General features: G+C 35.2%; 1 protein-coding gene across 1 annotated transcript; it reads left to right on the forward strand.

The window, feature by feature from the left end:
• The first annotated feature begins 5,582 nt into the window (after nt 1–5,582).
• LOC145632352 (transcription elongation factor SPT6-like) lies at nt 5,583–18,814 on the forward strand. The gene is made up of 17 exons (XM_081684706.1): nt 5,583–5,840; nt 5,974–6,081; nt 6,585–6,699; nt 6,784–6,856; nt 6,969–7,122; nt 7,218–7,350; nt 7,445–7,712; nt 7,866–8,048; nt 8,128–8,235; nt 9,617–9,997; nt 10,079–10,189; nt 10,272–11,051; nt 14,000–14,141; nt 14,227–15,395; nt 15,785–15,994; nt 16,582–17,050; nt 18,008–18,814. The coding sequence occupies exons 1-17, from the start codon at nt 5,807–5,809 to the stop codon at nt 18,529–18,531; spliced, it is 4,962 nt and encodes a 1,653-aa protein (XP_081540832.1). The 5' UTR covers nt 5,583–5,806; the 3' UTR covers nt 18,532–18,814.
• The last annotated feature ends 1,247 nt before the right edge of the window (nt 18,815–20,061 follow it).

Below are 20,061 nucleotides of genomic sequence, written 5' to 3' on the forward strand. Positions count from 1 at the left end.
TAGGTTGACTAATTAGAAAATTACTCACTTTACCCGATTCAACACATATAAGAACAATGATTTACAAGCTATACTGTGTTTATTGGAAAATTTTGTGCACATTACAAAGTTGCTCACTATTCATACCAAAATTAATAAAAATTACATATATTTACTATGTATCGAGCCATACACGTCTTTTATTTAATTTGTGTTTGACTGATTATTTGATTTGCAAGGACTATGCCCACCATTGCTAACTTTGTCTATGACAAGGCTACGCCCTCCATTGTTAACTTCGATTTATACAATATCTATACTAAAATATTAAAAGACATCTTTAAAAATGTCTATGTGTCACATATACCTCTTTTCAATTCGTTGCGCCGCGTCACCTACGTACGCAACCTTTCATTATGCATTCCACAATCCACACCACCACTCAATCAACCTTAATCACTATGTCATATCATCCAATCAACTAACATTACTCCATGTTTCCATGTAAAAACATGAGGATCGGATAAGGAGATGTGAACATCTAATCTCTTATATGAAAGGTGGTTATTTAACCATCTAAACCAATTATCAACCATGAAAATAAATGTATATAATTGCAAATCACAAGATCTAATTAAAATAATTAAAAATAAAAAGAAAAAACGACACCATAAATATCAAATACAAATAATTACAAATTTTAATAAAAGTAGCAAACTGGTACAACACACGGTTTAAACATTAGTTCACAAATTAAATTTGATCATATTTTTTTACTAAAATATTACATAAGAAATGTGTAATATCAAAGTATTATGTTATCAAATTGATCTCAATGTACTACCTCCGTTTTATATTAAAATATTACATAAGAAATGTGTAATATCAAAGTATATACATCACTGTGAGTAATCAATTACTTGCGCGTTTCAAGTTTTAACTAACTTTACTAATCTCTTCATTTCTTTTCTATGGTTACACTTTGACAATAGTTAATTGTTTCTAATGCACATACAAGTATTTGTTCACGTACCTCTACTCAATATAATACTTTGAGTAAAAATTATATTGTTAAAAAAATTCATCTCAAGACGAATCCATACAACTTCTAATTCATTCCCACATTGACATAAATATGTCTTGAATACGCCATATTAAATATAGAATTCACATAATTGCTAAATTTTGTACTACACATTTTTTTCATTAGCACACTTTGTGTGCGGCTGACGTTTGTAAAAGAACAAAGTAATTTCTACAACACTGACCAAGTAAAACATGTAACACTAACTAGGGTTGTTCATCGGTCCAAGACCGGACCGGACCGAAAACCGAAAATTAGAATTTTAAGAACTGAAGACCGGGCCGATTAAGTTAGGACCGAACCCGGACCGGACCGAAAGAATCGGTTCAAAACCCAGACCGTACCGCTTTGGACCAATTTAAGAATTTTTGTAAAAAGAATACTAAATTTATATAAAGTTTAGGAAAACACAAAAAATGTATCCGAAAAACTATGTTGTGACGTCATTTTTACGTCTTTTTTTGTATGTTTAGTGCGAAAACGCTTATAAATTTAAAGTTTTCTAAACTATTAAGGATAATTTTAACCATTATTTAAGGTTTCACACATATTTTTAATAAAAAAAGGTCCTGTCCAAAACCGATTTTTATAGGGTTTTAATTTGAACTGGACCGGACCGAAGACCGGAAAAATGAATTTCAAGACCCGAAGACCGGACCGATTAATTCGGTCCGGTCCGGTCCGGGGTGGTTCGGTCCGGACCGATTTATGAACACCCCTAATACTAACCATGCAAGTAACTCCAATAACATAAACCTCTATCACATTGACCCTATTTATTTCTCCTTAGCTTATTTTTACTGAAATGAAATTATATTTACTGAACTGAAATTAGTTTTTTAGAACTCGAATTATTTTTACTTATTTTTATTAATTCTCTATTAAATTTGTTTTTTTTAAGGTTATTTTTACATAATTTTTTTGTTTAATTGAAATCTATATATTATACTAAAAGACAAGCGCCTCAATGTGAGGATGACAAATGTCATTCTCTCATTGGCTTATCTTAAACATAAAATATATCTATATAATTACTGTTTACATGTTCAAGCATAGTTATTTTTGTTAAACTTCAAACAATAAAAGCAAGTTTCTATACATGTATAAGATTTTCATAATTTCCTAACATAAATATTGATTAAATTTTTTTTTATAATAAACATATACTTTCCAATACTACAAATAATCCATAAAGTCTTTCCAATCTTTATTTATAGTCAAGTTAAAGAATAATAACTAATTTGAAGCAATATGATTAAAGTGGCATAATTAAGGAACCAAATATTTCGTATTTTGAAAGATTAATATTGTTTTTTTTTTATGAAAATTAAATTTATAGTCAAATTAAAGAATAATAACTAATTTGAAGCAATATGATTAAAGTGGCATAATTCAGGAAACAGATATTTCGTATTTTGAAAGGCTAATATTTTTTTTTTATGAAAATTAAATAAAATCGATATTATGAAATCAATACAAACATTTAAAAAAAATCAGATGTACAATAAAATATTGTGCACCTATTATAAAAGCTACCCTGTAGTGAATGAAAGTTACTTATGCTTTATTGATAAAAGTTACCCAAAATAGTCTACAAGTTATCCTAAATTGAATTCAAGTAATCGGTTGAATACAAAAGTTTTTGATAAAGATACAAAATAGTGTAAAAATTACTTTTATCGTTTGTTGTACACCTTGACAAATACTGAATGCTGAGCCGAAATGTTGTCTTGGAATAAAGTACATAATCTTGAACAAAAATTTAATTTTAATCGGCCTTTCATTTTCTATACAATGTCTTTTACAATGACCTTTTGTTTTTCTTGCATTAAAAAAAAAAAAAAAAAAAAAAAAAAAACTGAACCAATAACCAATCTAAACAAGAAGAATAAAAGTTAAATTGAATTAGACATTTGACGGAAAAAGGATAGATATAAAATGTATTATAACTATTACTCGTGTTTTAAATTGTAATATTCGTATTAACAATGCTATTACTTATGAATTTTTTTTAGAAAAACTAACATTTTGATTTAAAAATAGTGCATTGCTCATGTACTATACCAGATATACAACAATCATGTGCAATAATTTATGTTGTTTTATACATAATAATACTTTTAACTATAATAGTATGTGTATATAATATAATATTTTTTATAATATAAAAAAGTAATATTTTATAACACGTGTCCTCCATACCAAGTGTTTGTTTGTTGGTGTAGTGGTGATTGTGACTACACTTGGTAGGGAGGACCTGCGTTTGCTCCCCTGCAACAACAATCGGAAGGGGATTGGAACCTAATAGCCTAGAACAGATCCTCAAATCTGGATTAGCCCAAAGGGTGAAGCGGATAGAACACCCAAAACTCAATGCATATATGACGGGAATTAACTTATCCAAAATCTATCTTATACAAAACTCCAAAGTCTAAATTTTTTTTTCAAAATATAATAATAACATTTGTAAATTTTTGTTAATATGAAAGATATAAACCTATCAAAATGTATCTATAGTTAAATTGTTTAATAACTTATATCGAATGCGTAGTTTTATTAAAATTATTTGCATGTAATCATTAAATGTGTTGGATGTTGTGTAGCTATGCAATGTCCAAAACTTTAGTTGAGTGACTTTGATTTAGTGATTGTACGGTAAAAAGATATTGACTTCGATCTTGAAACCTAATAGTCTAATAAATTCTAAATAGAAAAATTAAAACAAAAGGAAATGAAAATAGTAAATGGCTATAAATATTGAAATAAACATAACCTTTTAAATCAATTTAGCAAATTCAAGAGACAATTTTAAGGCTTTTAAAATTAAATGGGGGAAAATATATGTAAAAAGAACATTTTTAGATATATAAATGTCCATGCACTATTATAAGAGTTTTGTTAACCATTTTATAATTAAGGTAGGGATAAATCTTAGTAATATATACTCTGTATATTTTATTTATATAAAATTATCAGTATCCATACCTATATACGAAGTATTTGTGTTGTATACTATATTTAATCAGCTGTTGGTTATATATATGACTATTATATAATATATAGTTTTTGGCACAATGCTTAACTTAGGAAAATATATGTTCTGGTAGGTCAAATATAAGGTTATTATTGTGTCTATAGATTGAATGAGTGCGACGGGTAAATAAAACATGTATATATTAGATTGATTGTAGTTACTGATGCGAATGGTATGATAAGAAAATTTTAGTTTTTTCTGAACGGGAGATATAAATAAATTAGTCCACTTCTTATATAGCTATGTGGAGTATTACTCAATTATTTTTCAATTAATAAAATAACATTATAAAAAATTAAAAGAAATTCAAATAACATAAAATACTATTCAAATAACGTTACTTTAACTTTTTTTTTTATTGACAATTAGTAACCAAGTCCTTTAATAGTAAATGAATTACCTTTGTTTTTATTTTTATTTTTCCTACGGGTTTAATAATTTGATTTATAAATCGTGCATCGCACGGGCACTATGCTAGTTATTTTTACTAAATAATACTACGTATTTTTTTAAAGGTGAACTAAAACGCGCCTAATGAAATACTCCCTCCATATCTTCTTACTTGCTCTACTTTTCTTTTACGACCGTATTTTATTATTTGCTTAATTTGAAAATATTTCGTAATATTTTACTGATTTTTCTCTCGTAGTGACCCCAAATTATTACTAATTAAATACTCCGTATTTTCATATACTCTCTTCTTCCAACTATTATACTTTATTTTTCCACTAACTCCACTTTCTTCTTATTTATTAAACCTAATACTCTATAATAACTAGCCACACGATATGACCAGGTATAAAAGTTAGTGTTTTTTCATACCGAGTAAACACAAATGTTTAAAAACATCTGATGTACATGTATAACGCTATTGTAAATCAATGAACCAAACAAAGCCAAAATATTGGAGAAGGCTAAGGAGGCACTAATCACTCAAGGAGGAAGCTGTGCACAAAGATGAGGAAACGCGATTTAGCCATTCCCATGCATGCTCGCTGCTTTTGCCATTTTTTTCCCCTATCTCCAGGTTTCTTCTTAAACCTTCTAAACCCTAGTCTTTCTCAATTCTAATTACTTTTTTCAATTTGAATTCGAACTACAATTACAATTGAATTCTTTTACTGTTGATTCTTCTTCTCTATAATAGCATGGGGGAGACTTGTCATTTAGGGAGGCTTGGTTTCATCTGTTGGATGATTAACCCATTAAATACAAAGCAGATCGCCTTCCTCCGCCTATTGTCGCCGATCTCAATGGCGATGGCACCATTGAGGTCCTCGTTGATCTCAATGGCGTTCCCTCCTTTCCCTTCTCTTATTTTCCTTTACTAATAATGAACCAAATAAAGCCAAAATATTGGAGAAGGCTATGGATAAAAAAGGGTCACTTTTGTAAGAAATAAGATCACTTTTCGCAACATGTTCGATATACAATGAAATTATTATAAAGCGGGGGCATGCAAAAAGAGTTTTTGCCAAAGTAAAAATAATCTTGAAAAAAAAAAAAAAACCCAACCTTTTTAGTATAAATCATTTCCATCTGCTCACATACACACTCTCTCCTGCCTGCTCACAACTTCTGCTTCATTTCTCTTGAGCAAAGAAAAAAAAGAAATCCAAAACTCTCAAATTTCTCTGCAAATTTTCCCCAATTCTTCGATTTCCCTCAAATTTCTAGGGTTTTTGCCCTAATTCTCTCTCGGTGACACAATGGCTGGAAGAGCTGTAATATCAGACGATGAAGGTAAAACCCTTGACATTGCTTAGCAATTTTGTCTTCGTGTTTTCAATACTCGCCATTTTTACTCCCACTCGAAACCCTAATTTTGGGATTGTTCTAATTCTTGAATTGGTTGAAATCGATTTTTGTTTCGCAGAAGAGCTCGAGGTTCAGGATGATGAGAGAGAACAGGAGGAAGAAGGTGAAGAACTCGATGATGGCGAAGGTGGCGGCGGTGTAGAAGATGACGAAGATGAAGATGACGGTTTGTTTCTTTCTATTTTTTGATTTAATTTTTTGTGTGCCGAATGATCTTCAAGTTCGTCGTTTTTGCATCTGATTACGCCTTAATTTGCAATTTCTTGGTTTTTTCTTTTGGTATGAAACTAGGGTTTCCATTTTCCGGGGGTTACTTTCTATTAGTAAGGTTATTAGAGATTGGGTGTCATTTTTTTTTGAGCTTTTCGCTGGAATTTGGAACACCAATTTGTAATATTTTTTTTTTTAAAGTTTCTGCCCTTCTTTGATTTGAGTGAAAGGTAAAGACACTGATGAACATTTTTTGATGTCATGCAAACAACTGAAACAACAATGGGTTTTCTTTGAATAATTGGAATTCCGTAATATTTATCATTTGAGTGTCATATTTGGTTGCAAAATGAAATTTTAAAGTGTAAACGGTGATCTGTTTTTGTAATGGTTATGATTGGATTCGATGCTTGTTGCTACACATTAATGTAGATGTAAATGAGCTGATTTTTCTTACAGAAGAAGGACAAGATGAGTTTGAGGATGATGGTTTTATTGTCGAGGGTGATGATGAAGAAGAGGAACCTGAAGAAGATGAAGAGGAGAGACATAAAAAGAAGAGAAAAAAGAAGAGGTAGGTCATCTTCCCCAAAAGGAAAAAAAAAACATTTAAAGGAAAAATGTAATTTTTCTTTGACATTGTTTTGATTAATTGTAGGGAGTCCTTTGAACTTGATGACGACGACTATGAGCTTCTCTTGGACAACAATGTTAAAGTTGCTCGTAAAGCTGTGAGTGTTATTTGCTGTTAATGGCTTATGGTTTTATAGCTGGTAGATTAATGCATTTGATTTAGGGTTGGTTTCCCTGTTTAAAATTCTGGCATTTGCTTGCTTTTTACAGGATAGCAAAAAGTTTAAGAGGCTGAAGAAGGCTCGGCGTGATACTGATGCTGGGCATTCTGGACTTTCCGATGAGGATGATTTCTATGGATCTGGGAGAGGTGGAAGGATGGCCGAGGACCATGTCAAGCACACTTTATTTGGCGATGATGAAGGTGAATAATCTTTGCTCCTTTACAGGTTCAACATGCATTTTGATTTATTAATATAATTTTTTTTTTTCTCATTTTGTGTTTTTGTGTTGTCACAGGAGGGCCGGCTGAGGATATTCCAGAAGAGGATGATCAGCTAGAAGCAGATGATGTAGATTTGGCTGATGAGGATGACATGGCTGATTTTATTGTGTCTGAAGATGATATGGATGCTGATGGGGTGCCTGTTAGGTATGGAATATGGATATAATGTCTTCCTTTAGGTTCTGTTCAACACTCATAATATTCCCTTGATGGTTTTTCTATTGGCTTATACTGAATGTAGACGGGTTAATAAGAACAAAAAAAAGAAGCATAGGCAAACTGGAGGAGTTCCGTCATCCTCCCTGCAGGAAGCCCAAGATATTTTTGGTGACGTTGAAGAACTTCTGGATATGCGTCGAAAAACACTTGAAAGAGATAGATATGATGAAAGTGGTGAATGGAATGAGAGAAGGCTGGAGCATGAATTTGAACCTATCATTCTTGCTGAACGGTATATGACTGACAAGGATGATCGTATCCGGGAGATTGACATACCGGAAAGAATGCAGGTAATTTTCTATACCCAAATGCTCATTTTCTTAACAATAATTTGCTGCATCTCTAGTCAAATTTACTAGAAGTTATGGTCTCGTTTGATTTTATTGTTAACTACTGGTAATAAAGGGTAAACGTGATGTTAATTTTGACTATTTTGCTGACAGATATCTGAGGAGAGCACTGGTCCACCTTCCACTGATGCTGAGTCCATTGTAGAAGAGGCCAAGTGGATAAAAAAGCATCTAGGGTCTGGTCAATTTCCTAGCCTTGTGAACATATCATTTGGAGAAGAAACAGAGTATCATATTCAAAATTTTTTGAACTTCACACATATTCAGAAACTGGATGTGAGTTTTGGCTTTCTCTGCCTGCTGCTGTCAGATCTTGTCTTATTTTGGCTCATCAGTTTTCTTCTGTCATTTCCAGCTCCCTTATATTGCAATGTACCGGAAAGAGGACATTGTCAGTTTGTTGAAAGATCCAGAGACGGGTGAAGATGTTAATCATGATAAGCCAGCTTTAAAATGGCACAAGGTAACCATACTTGAAAATTATAATCATACTTGAAATTTAATTAGCTAGTAGATGCTTAAAGTTATAGTTTACAGGGTGGTCTCAATCATTTATATGGAGTTTTATAAAACTCTACCAATCCCACAGAACAAGTAGGATCTCTGAATAAGATTCAAATTTTTTTTAAAAAAATTTATCTGTGGCAAGTGAGGCTGTTGATTTTCTAAGAAGCTGGAATGAAGTCTTTCGGCAGGGTAATCTTAGAATCAGTATTCAGTACCATGGAATTAAAAAGCGGCCGTTCCGTTATATAACGGCCGCTTTGTAATGGGTTTGAGACTTACCGTTCCGCAAAAAGCCGTTATATAACGGCGCATTGGAAATCACACCCAACTCGCCGCGACGGCCGTTACGTAACGGTTGAACGGCGTTATATAACCGTTCTATAATTGTAGCGGCCATTAAATATAGAAAAGCAATCTTTACACTGTTTGCGAAGAACAGAAAGCCATATATGCCCCCAAAATCGATCCATATTCAACCTAATTTCTAGATCTAAGGTTCGAAAATAAAACCCTAGATCTGTTAATTAACAACTAGACTAGCCATAAAAGGAAGAAAGAGAATAGGGCTTTTAAGTCGTGGGAATTAGGTGAGCTGAAAGAAGTTTTCACTCCGCCCAGATTTCTTTCCCGATGGTGGCTATTTGCAGGTTCTATTTTCTCTCTCCATTCTGGTGTGGCTGGTCCTTGTTTGTATTCTCTTTTCTACCTTTTTACCTTTGTTATCACGTGGCCTTCTCTCAATTCTTTCTTTCTTTTTATTTAATTTTTTTTTTAGCTTTTTCTTTCAATAAAATTAGTTTGGACTTTGGAGTACTATATTATGCTCACTGTTGCTCTTATTCTATTTGAGTGTAGCAAAAAATAAAGCCCAAATAATATTCAAATAATTTATAAATGCCATATTTCATATATTGGGCTGTATTTAAAGTACTTATGGAAAAATAGTGAATTATAAAAAAAAATGAATTTAAAAGCTCAAAAAATGGCTTATGTGAAGTTTTTGAATAAAATCACGCTGCGAAATCCGCGATCCGTTTTATTTGACCGTTACAAGCCGCTTCCGTGACAACGTGTCCGTTACCGCAAACGCGACTGCGATTTTTTTCCATGTTCAGTACTGCAGACATGTGAGGAGGTTAAATTGTTAAAAAACTCCCACTTTTTTAAAAAAATTAGGTCAGCAATCAATTATTAACCTTTTTATGAAGTAACATACTTGAATTATATAAATTTATGAGGTCTCAAGTTTTTTTTTATGGTGACTTCATGGTTTAGACTGCATAAGTTGCTTACCTGCTAGGTTTAGTTTTGAGATTAGATATGATGTGTCTATGCAGGTGCTTTGGGCTGTCCAGGACTTGGATAGAAAATGGTTGCTTCTTCAAAAGCGAAAGAGTGCTCTCCTGGGATACTATAATAAAAGGTTTGAGGAAGAATCACGTAGAATATACGATGAGACCAGATTACGTTTGAACCAACAACTTTTTGAATCAATTATTGGGGCGCTGAGAGTTGCAGAATCCGAAAGGGAAGTTGATGATGTTGATTCAAAATTCAACTTGCATTTTCCTCCTGGTGAGGCTGGGGTGGATGAAGGGCAATATAGAAGGCCCAAGCGGAAGTCACTTTATAGTATATGCAACAAAGCTGGTTTATGGGAGGTTGCTAGCAAATTTGGCCATAGTTCTGAGCAGTTTGGTGCACAGATCTCTTTGGATGTAAGGAAGAATTTTTTTTACTCATTTGACTTTTCAGTGTGTGTTTTTCTAATTTAACCTGCTTTCTTGAACTTGCTGTAGGGAGTGGATGAACCAGAGGATCCGAAGGAGACACCGGAGGAAGTTGCATCTAATTTTACCTGTGCAATGTTTAGTTCACCTCAAGAAGTGCTTAAAGGTGCTAGGCACATGGTATGTGTATGAATCTTTTGGATTATATTATGCCTGGATTATAGTTGTACGTTGTTTTTAAATGCATTGTGGCTATATGCAGGCTGCTATTGAGATAAGTTGTGAGCCTTCTGTGAAAAAGCATTTTCGTAGTAATTATTTCGACAATGCGGTGGTTTCAACAACTCCTACACCTGATGGGAATGTTGTCATAGATGCTTTCCATCAGTTTGCGGGCATTAAGTGGTTACGCAACAAGCCATTGAACAAATTTGAAGATGCGCAGTGGCTCCTTATCCAGAAGGCTGAAGAGGAAAAACTCCTTCAGGTAACAATCAAATGGCCAGAGGAGAAGCTTAAGAAACTGATTGCTGATTTGGAGCTTCTGTATACTAGTTTGGCTGTGAGCAAGCTAGCACAGCTTTGGAATGAGCAGAGAAGACTGATCTTACAAGATGCTATACATAATTTCATCTTACCAGCCTTAGAGAAGGAAGCTAGATTGTTGTTGACTAGCAGGGCTAAGAGTTGGTTGCTTATGGATTATGGAAAGTGTCTTTGGGATAAAGTATCTGTGGCTCCATACCAGCGTAAGGAAAGTGATATTAACTCAGATGAGGAGGCAGCGCCGAGGGTTATGGCTTGCTGTTGGGGTATTGGAAATTCACCAACCACTTTCGTTATGTTGGATTCACTTGGAGAGATTGTTGATGTTCTAAAGGCCGGGTCAATCAGCTTGAGGTCACAAAATGTTAATGACCAGCAGCGTAAAAAGCACGACCAGCAGAGTCTTTTAAGATTCATGACTGAACATCAACCTCAGGTTGTAGTCCTGGGGGCTGTGAGTTTATCTTGTACCCGGCTAAAGGATGATATTTATGAGGTATTTGTTCTGATTTACTGATCATTTTTTGTCTGAGCTGTAGTCCCTAGATATGAATCTTGCAGTTGCTTTAGTTAGTGTAATTGTTTCCACTTTGTGTTATGTTGGTGCAATATTGATCCCACCTTGTAATTGTTCTCTGACTGTAAATTGGGTTGGTACTATGGGGTTGCTGGAGCTTGAAGCTTTGTGAATTGATAGTCTTCAATTCTTCATGCATCTGTTATACTGTTTCCACTTTGTTTTTACTTGTGATTTTAGTAATTTGCATATGGGCTAGGGTAAAGAAGATCATCAATGTAGTAAATGAAGGATAAACTTGGAAATTGTATCCGGAGTTTATTTTGGAACTTAAAAAGAGAGAGAAAGAATACTCTCTTCGTCTTCAAATAAAATTATCATTTCACGCAAAAATCTTGTCCCTAAATTGAAGTTCCATTTCACCTTTATCTATTGTTTATTCACTTTTAATCAGCCAAAGCCCACTATTTTTTTTACTCTCTTTTATTGAACCAAACTCCACTATCTTCTTTTTTAATTCACATTTATTGGATCAAACCCCACTATCTTCTTTTTCTATTCACTTTTATTGAATCAGAACCCCACCCTCATGTTTATTTATTTACCACCCTAAACATGTGTGCAGAAGGCAAATTTTAGACTTTTATTTGGTACGGAAGGAGTATTTGCTAGAATTTGTTTAAAATAGAGGGAGAGTATATTATGTTCTTCGTACTTTTGTTTTATTCTTGGAGGAGGAACAATGTTAATGCTGGTATACACAGATACATTATAAGCTTTCATTTTACTACCTCAATTATTTTTATTTACTCACTGTTCTTCTTGACACTTATTCCACACACCCCTTCGTCTGTCTTTTGTGATTAGCAAGGAAATATTTAGATACACAATCATGTGAGATCTTGTTAGATTTGTTTTCGATATACGAATAATGGTCAAAGCTCAAATGTGAGTCAAACATTCAGAGGGAGTATTGTGAATGTTAGTTGGTCAGTCTGTCAACCACCTTGGCTTCCTCCCATATGAACAGATAAGTTCAAATCGTTAATCATTGCAACTGATATTTGTATGGAAATCCCCAATTTATATTCCAGAGATTGCAATGTATCACTTGCAGGTCAAATTTTAAGATTTCAAAAGTTGTCAGCTAATAGCAGTATAATGAGCTTATTTTAAAATTCAGAGCAAGTAGTTCCAGTTTATAGAATAGAAAATTTTCACTAAATTACTATCAATCATGGTGGGCCTTCCCATATAATCCTAACAGTATATTACTCCAGAATAAACTAAATTACAAGGGATATTTCCCCTAATGATCCTGTGAACAGAAGCATGTTAATAGGCAAATTTTTTCCTTACCTTCTCTCCTTCCGAACCTGCTCAGCTACCCTCTCTGCCCTGCAGGTCCTGACAGACCACTCCAATCACCACCCAACAGACCACTCCAATCATCACCCCTCATTACTCATTGTCATTATTTTCCAATTTTAGAGTGCTAGAGTTGAGCTATTCCTTCCCCCCCTTCCTTTTACTAATTCACCATTGTAATCCAGCTATTCATTGAATATAATTATCAAATTTGACCTTTGCATTCACTTACTAATTCACCATTGTAATTCAGCTATGCAGTGAACAATATCACCAAATTCAACCTTTGCATCCACTTCCTTACCACCATCGTAATCCAGCTATTCATTGAACATCATCATCAAATTCAATCCATGAATCCACTTTATATTCCATCATTTCATCTACTTCACATTCTTAAATGTTCCCTCTATTACATTTAATCAAGGTTTAAACTTCCATAATTTCTCAGATTTCCATTGAAATTGTGTCAAAATTAAGTCCTTATCTGTTGGAATCCCACCAATGAGGGGTTGTGTATGTCTATAAATAATTTTTTTTTATTAGCTTTGCATGCTCTGAACAAAAACTGGAGAAGGAAAGTTACGAGGGATTAGCTATGAATTTTCTTCACAATTTAATAATATTCCGCTGTACTGATGTTGATACATACGAATGCCAATCTGGGCTAGGAAGATAGGCTCAAAACGGCTGTTCTTTTTTGGCCGCCTTTACTAGCCGGAAGTTAGGGAAGAGAGTTTTGGATGATAATTGGTCTAAAATAGGATATGAAAATGTAGATTTGGAGGAAATTCCATACTTCTATCAAATGCAGATACATCTAAAATAAGAAGTGAGGATTTTGAGGCTAATGTATGATGGGGTGAATTGCTCCTGATGCATGTCCTCGTGGCTCTCTCTTTTGTTTGTGTGGTTGGTGGTGCATGATCTCTCTCCTCCCTTTGCTTTTGACTCTTTTTTGCACTTGACTACAAAGCTATGACTTGTATGTGACAGTCATACGTGCTTTAAATTTGAGCTTTGTGTTTAGCCTAACATAATACTCTATGAAGCGGTAAATCTTATTTTGTGGTCGGGAATAGAAGCTGGGCATTGCAGCTGATTGATGCACCACATGTTCATAAACGAAAACACAAAAACAAAATACTGTTGCTATCAAAATAATCAATCAATCAAAGCCTTAATCCCATGCACTTATATATTTTTGTAAGTCATTTACCCACATTTGTGTCCATAATCAGTATGGTCTTATCATCTCAAAATTTGAGAAATTGCATATTAAATAATGCTCCAATTCTCATTCATATCCTCCACTCGTGAAGAGACCATTTTTCTTTTGTTATCCTTGTTAGGAAAAAAATAATGAAACTGAGCAACTACACTTGCAAACAAAGAATAAAGTTTTTGTGAATTCTTTTCCATGATTTTTCTCTTGTTATAGCATAAGTAGTTTTTTTTGTTCAAATTGCTGTTGTCAATAAAATGTGGATTGTTTTTAGGCTTTCTATTGTTTGTAGGAAGTTGTATTGTCTTCATATATTATTCTATATTCCTTTCAGATTGTGTTCAAGATGGTTGAAGAAAATCCTAGAGATGTGGGTCATGAAATGGATGGGCTGAGTGTTTTCTATGGGGATGAATCTTTGCCTCGTCTATATGAAAACTCTCGCATATCATCTGATCAGATCCCTGGACATCCAGGTAAATTAGACCAGGTTTCTGCTACCTTATTCTAATTCTTGTTATTCTTAATTAGTTTGATATTTATATGGTTGCTTATTTTCAGGCATTGTGAGACGTGGTGTTGCGCTCGGGCGGTACCTTCAAAATCCATTAGCCATGGTTGCTAATCTTTGTGGGCCAGGCAGGGAAATTTTGTCTTGGAAAATCAGCGCTTTAGAGAGCTTTCTTAATGATGATGAGAAGTATGGAATGGTGGAACAGGTTATGGTTGATGTCACTAATCAGGTGGGGCTTGATCTCAATCTGGCTGCAAATCATGATTGGTTAATTGCTCCGTTGCAGTTTATTTCTGGTCTTGGTCCCAGGAAAGCAGCATCCTTGCAAAGATCACTTGGCAGAGCTGGGGCAATAGTTACAAGGAAAGATTTGTTGACTGCACATGGACTTGGCAAAAAAGTATTTATCAGTGCTTCTGGTTTTCTGCGTATTAGGCGTAGTGGTTTAGCTGTTAGCACCAGCCAGTTTGTAGACGTCCTGGATGATACAAGAATACATCCAGAGTCCTATGCTCTAGCACAGGAAATGGCAAAAGATATTTATAGAGAAATTGTTGGGGATGATAATTTGGATGATGATGATATTGAGATGGCAATTGAAAATCTAAGAGATAGGCCAAGTGCATTAAAATCTTTTAATGTTGAAGCTTATGCAAAGGATACAGACCGTTTATCTAAGGTAGAGACCTTGCATGCTATAAAATTGGAGTTAATTCAAGGCTTTCAAGATTGGCGTAAACCGTATGAAGAACCTAGTCAAGATGAAGAGTTTAATATGATCTCTGGGGAGACTGATTCTACCTTGGGTGAAGGACGAATTGTTCAAGCTACTGTTCGCAGGGTTCAACCTCAACGAGCAATGTGTGTCTTGGATTCTGGATTATCTGGTATGCTTACAAGGGAAGATTTTTCAGATGATTGGAGAGATTGTGATTTGACTGAGAAGTTGCATGAAGGTGAAATTCTCACATGTAAGATCAAATCTATCCTGAAAAATAGATACCAGGTGGTCCTGACTTGTAAAGATAATGACATGAGGAATACCGGGCCTCAGAATGTTGAGAGCTTGGACCCTTACTATCATGAAGACCGTAGCAGTTTACCGACTGAGAAAGACAAGGCTCGCAGGGATAAGGAACTTGCGAAGAAGCATTTCAAGTCGAGGATGATTGTTCATCCTCGATTTCAGAATATAACAGCTGATGATGCAATGGAGGTATGTGTTCAAATGCTCGCTGTCTAATTTTTCCTAAGAATCTATTGGACGTTGGAGTTTATTTAATTTCTTTTTAAGTAGTGGACAATTTTCAACATTCTCTAAGCCTATAAAGGCTTCTGAAGCTTAATATTTTCAATGTTATTTAAGCCTTTAAAGGCTTCTGAAGCTTAATATTTTCAATGTTATCTAAGCCTTTAAAGGCTCCTGAAGCTTAATATTACACACTAAATATTTTCCCATGGCAGGCCCCCTTAAAAGGCTTTTTTGAAGTTGATGTCTGCATCTTATTGTTTCTTATGTTTTGCATCATCTGGTTGTGGAGTTGATTCTATTCCCTATTCTCTATTCCTTTTGCTCATCCACCTTCCCTTATTTGTGTTGTATAGCTTTTAGCAGACAAGGATCCTGGTGAAAGTGTCATTCGTCCAAGTTCTCGTGGTCCATCTTATTTGACCTTGACCTTAAAGGTTTATGATGGTGTTTTTGCCCACAAGGATATAATTGAAGGCGGAAAGGACCACAAAGGTATATCAAGCTTGCTTCGTATTGGTAAAACACTTAAAATTGGAGAGGACACTTTTGAGGACCTGGATGAGGCAAGTATTCCATTCACTTTTCATTCATTTGTTTTCTATGCATTATGATTCTGTGCATATCATGCATGCACTTGCTTTTAGTTGACATTTGGTAGATAGCTAGAGTTTCTGCCAATTTTCACTGGTATTAATTTACAGCAATATTATTGATAGCTTAATGTGGTTCTGAGTCCAGACAATTAATTTTTTTTTTTTAAAAAAAAAAAATTATTCTGGTATATGTTATAATGCCCAATATCCATACATGTCTATTCTCTGGGCTACGCTTATTCACACAATAGGCTTTTTGGTGCTTTAATCAGCTTACATTGCTGGTGATCCTGTGGGTTCTGAATTGTAACTTACCCAAATTGGCTTTTACATTTCTCAAAGGCCTCAAACTAATGTATAAAAAGGTATTAGGCTTACTAAGGTGATAGGGGTCATGTTTGGTGCCTTAATCAAATGAGGTACACCTAATAAATATCAGAAAAAACTTAAAAACAGAAGGATGTGTTTCTCTTTGAAAGCACCTCACCCAGGATTAAAGCACTTGACTTCACCTAATATCAAGCGTGCCCATTTCCCGTTTGCTTTCTGTATTGCAGGTCATGGACCGTTATGTTGATCCACTGGTTACTCATCTGAAAGCGATGCTGAACTATCGAAAGTTCCGGAAGGGGACAAAAGCAGAAGTTGACGAGCTCCTTCGAATTGAAAAATCAGAGTTCCCATCAAGAATTGTTTATAGTTTTGGCATTTCACATGAGCATCCTGGCACATTTATTCTCACATACATTCGCAGTTCAAATCCCCATCACGAGTATATTGGTCTATATCCAAAAGGGTTCAAATTCCGCAAAAGGATGTTTGATAATATCGACAGACTCGTAGCTTATTTCCAGAGGCACATTGATGATCCCATTCATGAGTCTCCATCGATTCGATCAGTTGCTGCTATGGTACCAATGCGCAGTCCGGCAAATGGTGGTTCTTCTGGAGGTGGTGGATGGGGTGGTTCAGGTAGCAATGATGGTGGGTGGCGGGGTTCTTCTGACAGAGAACATTCTAGGACAGGTAACTTTGCTCACTATGATCGACTCACTTTGACTTTGTCTTTGACTTGGGTCCTGTCTCTCTTCTCTTGTCTGGGTTAAGGATAGCAAAAGGCCTGTATATATCTCAAGCGTCTAGTGTTATTCATATATTAGTTTGTGTTCTTCCACAATTTTTTCGACCCAAATGGATATGTATATTTTGAACAGTCTTGACTGTATGAATTGTCTATAAAGTTCATGCCATTAAGTAATGACATATTTTTGTTTGTTTAAGCTGTACAACTTCAAGTAGCGGTTTCACCACCCTAAACTGCTATTTCAAGAAGCGGTTTCCCCGTTTCCCCCTATTTTAGAAGGCTGATACACAAAGTTTGTATATCAGCCTTATAAACATGAATTTTCCCTGATCTTCCTTTTTCCTAATGACCCATATCAATAAACATTGGGGTCTTGGGGATCTGCTCTTTGATAATAGAGAGCAATAAAGTAGAGAGGAAATAGTGTGTGGTTACGGGGCCCAATGTTGGAGAAAAAAATAGGAAGGGAAATATTACTAAAAAGAGTGCATTGATTGAGTTCCTTTTTTTTTTTCCTTGCAAATTTGGGATATTTAGAAAATGAATTGTATAGATTAATCTGGGATCATGTCATAGATGTTCATATAGGAAGGCTAACTGGCTAGTCTTGTTAGCCAGTCATTTTTTCTCTCACACGTTTCAAGGTTTTATTTATTTATTTTGATTTTTTTAAATTACTATTCCTTACTCTGCTTTTGTACTAGACTTCATACAATGTTCTGCAGTATTCTTGCTGGTTAGCTTCATTGTCTGAGGCCTACATCCTTGCTTTGATGATTATTGAAACATGAAACTATGAAATTGAGATTTTGGAAGTTTAGATTGATCTGTTGTATTTACTTCATGTTGAGAGTGAATGTCTCACCTCATGCTTGATACTTACACATTTTATTTTGTAGGACGGAATGATAGAAATGGAGGCCGTGATGGGCATCCCAGCGGAGCTCCAAGGCCATATGAAGGAGGGGGCCGTGGACGTGGACGAGGGCGTGGTGGTCGAGGCTCATATCATGGCAACAGAGATGGGGGCGGAAGAGATGGTGGCGGCAGAGATGGCGGCGGCAGAGATGGCGGTGATTCCAGCTATGGCAAGTGGAGTTCAGACAACAAGGACAGTGGGCATGGTTCCAAGTGGGGTTCTGACAATAAAGAAGGGAACAATGGTAGTTGGGGAAGCTTTCCTGGTGCTAAAGTCCAAAATGCTCCGGGTGAGGAAGCATTTCCTGGTGGCTGGGGCTCAAGTGGCGGTGCTGGTAGCAGCGGTGGGGGTTGGGGTGACAATGGCAGTGGAGGTGGAGGTGGTGGTGGTGGAAGTAGTGGCTGGGGCGGAACTGGTGGCGATGCTGGTAACGACTCTGGATGGGGTTCAGGTTCCAAGAGCAACACTAAGGGGCGGTCTGATGGTGGAGCAGGTGGTTGGTAGGTAATTAGTGGCTGTCTCAGTGGCGAAATATTTTAACATTTTGATGAAAACTGTACTGACTAGGACTCCTTTGTAGTGTTTTGGTACAAATACGATCCTTTTCCAGGTAAATGTAAACATTTAGTGCAAGTAAATCTATGTAGTCTCTATAATACAGTCTGAATCTTCTCTCATGCTCCGGTCCTTCTGATCACTGAGGATTTGTGATGTATTTTGTATATAAATTAGGTGGTGGAGGGATACATGAGAGTTGGATCTGAAGAAATTTCTAGTTTTGACTCCATATGTTTGGTTTTTGTCGTATATTGGGGTTGGATTATTAACAGATTGCCATCTGATGAAACTAGTCTTACATATATGGGCTGTTAGGGGTTGCTACGTATTGTGTTTGCTCCAACTTTGAGGATGTTGAATAATTGCAGGAGGAGGTTAGCAATCTGGTAGTTTCATTTTCTTCTTTTAGCTAATCGTGTAAGACTGCTATCCAAGGAGCACTGCTAGTCTGATGTAGGTGGGCACTGTGTTATGTGGTTACTCTGATAAGGTGCAATTTAGGCATAGAGATGTCTCCTTCATTCCATTCATGATCCCTAATGCTTCCAATTATCAGTTTCTGCTACGTTTTTGCAGTCTTGAAGATCACCCGTCCTCTAGAGGTGTCAATACTTCAATGTTGTTCAATCTTCAATCTCTCTTTAATGGTTTGTATTCTTAATACGGTTTTCCCCTTTGTGTTTCTTGACCAGTCCTCACTAGCCAAAGTCTGCGTCTTGGTCACTTAGAGGCTCTTAGTCATGTAGATTCATGAAAACCGATAACTGATAATTGCTCCACTTTAGTTGAAACTTTGTACAAAAAAATTCACAACTGAATACTGCATTCTTTGACATATATAATGGGAAAATTATATGTTCTGAGAAAATCAAAATTTTCTGTGTTCATCAATCAGAAAAGTAAATTATTCCAATCCGAATGCTACTAAATATTTTCATTAGTACATTCTGGAACACTTTTGCAGAGGAAAAATTTGCAGATGAAATGTAAATTAGTGGTCCTCTGAGCACAACATTTGTAAATTCAAGTTGAGTAAAATGCACTGAACATGATTAAATGACCCAAGTTTTTTACGTTAAATGCTCACACATCGTGACTACATTGTCTACATATACTTGTTCATTTGACCTGTTATGAACATCCAGAACAGGCGATGCAGCTAAGACTCCAAGTCCCAGAACTCCAGAAGAATTTGACAGACAGTAGCACAAAAAACTGGTTCTGTTGCCGACTGTGATGCTGATATAACCCGATACTGCTCTGATTCAGATGGTGTTCCTTTGGCAGATTATATCTTGAATACGTGCTAGAATTATCATTAATTACAGGGTGATTTCTAATATTCCATAATACAGCCTACTGGATGAGTAACATCAAAGAAAGTATTTCAATAATCTTTGCTATTATGTCAATTTTCTTACAAATTACAATTCAAACTATAATTTTCCTATTATTCATGTTTAATACCTTTCAAGA

The sequence above is a fragment of the Chenopodium album genome, chromosome 5, assembly GCF_948465745.1.
Source record: "Chenopodium album chromosome 5, dcCheAlbu1.1, whole genome shotgun sequence".
Taxonomy (NCBI): Eukaryota; Viridiplantae; Streptophyta; class Magnoliopsida; order Caryophyllales; family Amaranthaceae; genus Chenopodium; species Chenopodium album.